General features: G+C 61.2%; 1 protein-coding gene across 2 annotated transcripts in view; it reads right to left on the reverse strand.

Moving 5' to 3' along the window:
* TOX2 (TOX high mobility group box family member 2) overlaps positions 1 to 4713 on the reverse strand; it is a 131546-nt gene extending 126833 nt beyond the window's left edge. Inside the window, exon 1 of one of the 2 annotated variants that reach the window (XM_066978174.1) lies at positions 4522 to 4713. In XM_066978174.1, coding sequence (XP_066834275.1) covers positions 4522 to 4623 — 102 coding nt within the window. In that variant the 5' untranslated portion in view covers positions 4624 to 4713. Of the gene's footprint in view, positions 1 to 4400; positions 4468 to 4521 lie in introns of those variants that run through there. The other variant, XM_066978175.1, reaches the window with a different exon arrangement.
* Between the last annotated feature and the right edge of the window lie 1287 nt (positions 4714 to 6000).

Raw genomic sequence — 6000 nt, forward strand, 5'->3', positions numbered from 1 at the left:
GTGCTGTTGATTCCTGCAGGTACGCTACAGGGTTAATGGCTCTCTGTTAGATGCCGGAGTTCCCCGAGGACCCCGGGCATTCCCAGTGTCACAGCAGCCCCCTCCTTCCACATAGATCCAGTATTCCCAGGCTGGGTCCTGCTCCTCCCCCCCATCAATCATGGCCCTAAGTAGAAATCTAGCATCGTGCTAACCAAGCTCGATCAACAAAACACCAGAAGCAACTAAGAATTTGTACTTAAATCTCTAAGAGGGAGATGTTGATTCACTCCCCAGATTTGCTCCACGTTTGCACAGGATCACTCCTATCACACCGCAGCGCAGCAGTGCCGCACGCTCCTCGCTCAGGCAGGATCCCTGCTGCACGCCTCCCTCGCAAAAGTGATTTTGCCCAGGCTGAGAACAAAAACCTCTCTCTCATACTTAGGACCCACACCTAATTCAAGGCCTCAAAAATCCTTCCATGTTAATAATTCAGCTAGCATACTAGACACTGTCGCTGCAGCTCTGGTAGGAGCAGGATGAGCCCCTACGTTACTAGACTGCATGTTTTTTTTGTTTTGTTTTGTTTTTTCCCCCCCCCATGGTTTACTTCTTCTGAACCACAAATGCAAAAGGTCTTTCTAGATTTGAAGTAGGAAAAATCTCCAACTTTTCCCAAAGCACCCGGAGGGATGTGAAGACATCCCGCCAGGGCCTGACGCTTACACGGTGCACAACCACGCCGCCTTGCCCTTGTAGCACCACCGCAGCACCCAGGCACCAGCCTGGCCCCAGCAAAGCTTCATCTCCCCAGGCAGGGAGCAGGAGGCAGATCTGCAGCTGGCACCAATGTCCCAGGAAAAAAAGGAGGTGCAAAAAGGGGTTTTAGACCCAGATTTAAAAGAGGAATCTGGAACAGAGGTAGGTGCACCAGACAGCTGATAGCCACGGCCGGTGTGGTTCTGATGAGGGCTCCTTTTGGAGATGGCATCACTTTGAGCTGAACCTCCCCAGCCCTTTCTGGCTGCTGCAGACGCACAACCTGACACTGAAATGGTCCCAACAAAAGAGTGGGGCCCGGATCCAGCCCACGGGAAGGGGCTGGCATCCTGGTGTGGAAAACGCTCACTGCTACGTGCTCTAGGGAAGCTTTCACTCCGTTATCGCCTCCACGCACCAGGCTGAGCCTGGCACCCAGTACAATCCTAAAACTCCAGATGGGGAGCATCAGTCCTCCCTGCAGCAGCACCAGGCTCCGGGAAGTTTGGGGTTTGCTCCTCTTCCCACTCACCACGGCCTCCAGCAGGGCAGGATGCTCCACGGGGGTCACCCATGATGGAGACTTGGAAAGCCGGGGAGCCCTTCTGCCACCAGCATGCCCAGAGCATAAAAACGCCTCGTCAAATGCCGTCAGCAGGTGAAGAGGCTCCTTTCCACCCCACTTTCTATCCGGGGTGTGCAACCTTTCACCCCATGCCCCTGGGGTCGGACCCCAGCACACGCTGCAGGTAGGCACCGGCGTTTTGGCTGCCCCTACGAGGGGAAATAAGGGCGGTGAGAGGAAAGGTGAAAATGCAACCCGTAGGGAGGCCTTGGCTGGATGCATACTCCCCATTTCATTATCCCTTGAAACATCCCTCGTCCATTAAAAATGGAAATTCTGGCACTTAACAGGCACCTCCGTAGCTGCAAAGAGAAATCGCGGCTTGCCGCAGCGCGCAGATGAGATCGGAAATCTCACGGTAACAATATCACATTCAACAAGCACACGAAACAATTCTGTTAACGTCTCGGGATGCTCTGGGCTACAGCGCGGCTCCCTGCGAGCTCCCTGCCTTTGGGCAAAGCGCCTGCCGGCTCCGGGCAAGTTATTCACACGCAGTGACACTGCGCACACCCTCCCGGCGTTCCCTAAACAAACGAATAAACACAGCAGCCCATCGGGAGCAAAAAGCTGAACCCGAACAAGACAAGCACTTTAAATCAGAGGGCTTTGAAGCCCCTCCATAAACTCCGCCTCGCTCCCGCAGCATCGCCCCAGCTCGGCAGGGATCCTGCCGGCACGCTCCAGGGCCGAAAGCACTGCGCGGCGGTGCTGCTCTGCTCTTGGGATAGAGCAGAGCCCACGATTTCATACAGCCCTGTATGAGAACTTCCCAGTCTTCCACTTCACCCTCCCCTTCTCCGTGGAATTTTACAAGTGGAAATGTTTCGAGGCAGACGATGTCTTACTTAGCCCGGCTCCGGGCCAAGATGCCAGCACGGAGCAGGAGCGCAGGGGTAGGGACCGGCAGGAGTTTTTGGAGCTTCGCTGAAGGTCCCGCACGGCTCCGAGGATGCGCGTGTGCTCAGACAGCACTTGCTGCAGCGGGCACGGGGTGAGAGCGTGCCGGTGGGCATATGCAGCCTGCAACGGCCCTACAAGCTCTCCGGAGCGAAGGCTGCAGGCACAGCAGGCGATACGGGCAGCACCACCGCCCCTCAGCACTGGGGCTGGGACTGCCAGACCTGCACTCGGTCGAGAGAACAAAGTCAACCCGTTTCGTCTCTGGCTCCGTTCCAGCGGCCTCATCCCACAGACAAACGTGCACCGCTGCGCATAAGCAAATGACATTTGATAACTCAGAAAAAGAGAAAGAAAAAAAAAAAAAAAGAGCACCCTGAATATCAGAAAAGGGTAAGTCGTTTCCTTTCTTCCTCCCGCTGTCTTAAGATCCTCTGTAGCAGTGACAACAGCAGCATCTGGTGGCAGTGGTCAGTACCTTGGGTGCTCCTCTCCAGTGTCCCATCCACCCGCGCCAGCACCACGCGGACCCGTCTCCCGGCGTCCCGGCTGCGCTGGCTGGAGCCCCGGGGAGGAGGCTTCCTCCAGCCTCCCCGTGCGTGGCCCCGCGACGCCTCTCCTGCCACACGCACGAGCAAGCACCCGCGGATCGATCGGGACTAATCCGGGACTAATCTCAGGGATTCAGGCCACGGATGAGCCCGCGCTCCCCAAGGCTCGGGCAGGAGATGCTGGGGGGACACCAGGACGGGGCAGCCCCATGCCACAGGCCTGCTCCAGTGCTGCCTGCCCGACCTCAGGGAGGAACACCGGAACGTAAACTCGACCACATTCACATCTCTAAACTTCCTGGGAAAATTGAGTTCCTAAAGCCTGCAGGATTTGGGGGTGGCCGCAGCTCACGGAGGCACAAGCTCGTGTGATCCCGGACCTCCGGCGTTCGCACACTTTACCGGCTGACGTCTCAGCGGCACGGATAACCTGCTCCCAGGGGGCCCGGCTCTCGTTAGTGTTTTGAGAGCATATTTAGCATTTTAAGAGCAACGGCAGTGATAATAAAACAGTTTGAAACTAGCAGTACGTGGATACAGAAGAAATCAATTTAAGTTGTTTCCTTTCAGGATAATCAAGCATCTCAAAATAAACGAGAACTATTAGGTTTAGTCCGACTTAATAAATAGAGACAAATAACCCCAGTGACAGAGCACGGTTAAATACACATCCCGACGCATGAAGATGAATTCGCTGCAGCGGGGAAGCCACCCAGCTTTCCTCCTGCTTCTTCACAAAGAGTTCGATCCCGAAGTAGCACAGCAGCGAGATGAGCCGAGGGCACCCTTGCCCGCGGTCCCGCCGCAGGAGCCTTTCTCCCTTTATGAACTTTTTTCGGGGCCATTCCCGGGATTTGGCCCGCCAGGACGCAGGCACCGGGGGCTGAGGCCGGGACCCTCCCTCCGAGCGGCTCGGCGCCCTCCGGCTTTGTTGCTCTTCTCCTCGGCAGCCGGCCGGCGGTCCTGGCGGAGAACTCCGCATCCCCCCCGCGCAGCACCCTGGCCCCTTCCCTTCGCCTTCCCCCGGCTGAAGGATATTTCCTAGGGCTCCTCCAGCGCTCTCCATCGCCCCCCCCCCCCCCGCCCCCCCCGCCGCGGATCCCTCTCGCGGCTGCGGGCAAAGGGAACCCGCGGCGCGGGGCGCGCAGGGAGCGCGGGGCCGGGGGGCAGCTCCGGGCCCCCCCCCCCCCCCGGCCCAGCCCCGCAGCCAGCGGCGGCCCCGCTCCCGCATACCCCGCTCCGAAAACCCCGCAAAGTGCCCGACAACAGCAAGCAGCCCGTGAACCGCTCCGAGAGAAACGCTCCCGGAGGGAAAACACGGACCAAACCCAATCGCTCCCAAACCGACGAAAGCAACCGCTCCCCCCCGCACACCCCCCCCCCCCCGCCCCGCAGAGCCCCGCACGGCCCCGAGCGCTCCCCCCCCCGGCGGTGCCGCCCGCAGCAGGCAGCGGCTCCGGGCGCCTCCTCCGCGGCGGCCCCGGGGCGAAGCGAAGCGGGCAGCAGCCGCCGCCGCTCTCCTCGCCGCTTCCCGGCCACTTTTAAAATTCCCTCCCGCCGCCGCCAGCACTTTTTCCACCCACCCGGCGAGAAGTTGCGGGACCTCGGCGGGACGCTCCGGAGCAGCCCCACGATCCCCGCGCGCGTGTGTGTGTGTGCGCGTGTCCCCCCCCCCCCCCAGCCTCATTCACCCCGACCCTTTACCTTGTTGCAGTGATAATAATCCAGCGGCCCCAAGCAGGGGGGGTCAGCGCCGGGCAGGGAACCCACGGCGGTGGGGGCGGAGGGGTAAAACCTAACGTCCATGCCGGGGCTGCGGGCGGCGGCAGGCGGGGGCTCCAGCGGGCATGGACCCGGCTGCGGCGGCGGCGGTGCCTCTGGCGCGGGGGGCGGGGAGAGGGCGGGAGGCGGCGGAGGCGGCGGCGGCGGCGGCGGGGGGGCGGGCGGCGGCCCCCGGCCCGCCCCGCTCCGCACCGCCCCGCTCCGGGGCCGCTATTGTTCGCGGCGGGGCCGGGCGGCGGCTTGCCCCCCCCCCCCCCCCTTCCCCTCCCAGCCCCGCTGCCGGCCGGCGCTGGGACGGCTGGAAAAAAAAAATATAAAAGGGGTTGGAGCTGGGGGTTGTTCCCCCCTCGCCCCCCCCCCCCCCCGCAACGTCCCCTCCGGGGTGGGGGATTGGGGAGGAGGAGGCGCTGTAAAGGTGCGACCCCCCCCCCCCAGCCGTGCCCAGTGGGGCTGGGGAGCTTTGGGAGCGCGGCCCGCTTGGAGCATCGCAGCCCTGCTGCCGGGCCGGGCGCGGGATGGTGCCCGCAGCCCCCCCCCGCCCCGACCCGCAGCCCTCGGGTGTCCCCTCCAAGCCCCCCCCCCCGCAGAAGGACGCCTCCCGGCCCGGCTCGGCACGACCCCAAAGCGGAGAGCTCGCTCCCGAGAGCTCCGCGCTCCCTCCGGCCCACGAACCCCGCTCTCAGCCTCTGCCTCCAGCCTCGGCTCCCCGGGGCCCGGAGCCCGACGGCCGCCGGGCTCCCTTCTCTCCCCGCACCTCTCGGCCTGCCCGCCGGTGGAGGAGCGGCCACCCCCGGCCCAGCCGGCTCGCAGGGCCGGCCGGCCCCGGGACCCCAAACATCCCCCAGCAGGTCCCTTAGGAAACCAGCCCGGGGCAACCCAACATCGTCGGCTGAGCTCGTGCGGGATGGGATGCCGCTCCCAGAGACACCGAGTTGCCATAAGCCCTCCGTGAGCTCACAGACGGCTAGGACAGAGCTGAAAGAGTCACTTTCGGGCAAATTATCAGTGGAAAAGGCTCCTTTTTATTTCGTTTAAACGTCATGACTAGCAAGACACAGTTGCAACTTGCACCCTGCAGGGCTCTGGGCAGCCCTGCTCTGTCTGTAGCTGGAAAACTGTGCTAAATAAATAAGAGGACTCTTCCACGAGGCTCCTTCACTGCAGCAGCGTGGCTAACTCCTGCCAAATTCAGGAGTGGGGACGCAGGTTGGGATTTCGAGGGAATGCCAGCTCCAGGAATCCAGTGATTATGTAAAAATCACGGCTCTCATTTAAATTAAAAACAATATTTTAGCCGTCCTTATGGTGGAAAAAATTGATTTGAGGATAAAAATCGATTTGGGCACTAAAACTGCTTCACTTTTATTACTATTCTTCCAAACAGTATGATTTTCCTGAAGA

Source organism: Anser cygnoides, chromosome 16 (assembly GCF_040182565.1).
Source record: "Anser cygnoides isolate HZ-2024a breed goose chromosome 16, Taihu_goose_T2T_genome, whole genome shotgun sequence".
NCBI classification, from domain to species: Eukaryota; Metazoa; Chordata; class Aves; order Anseriformes; family Anatidae; genus Anser; species Anser cygnoides.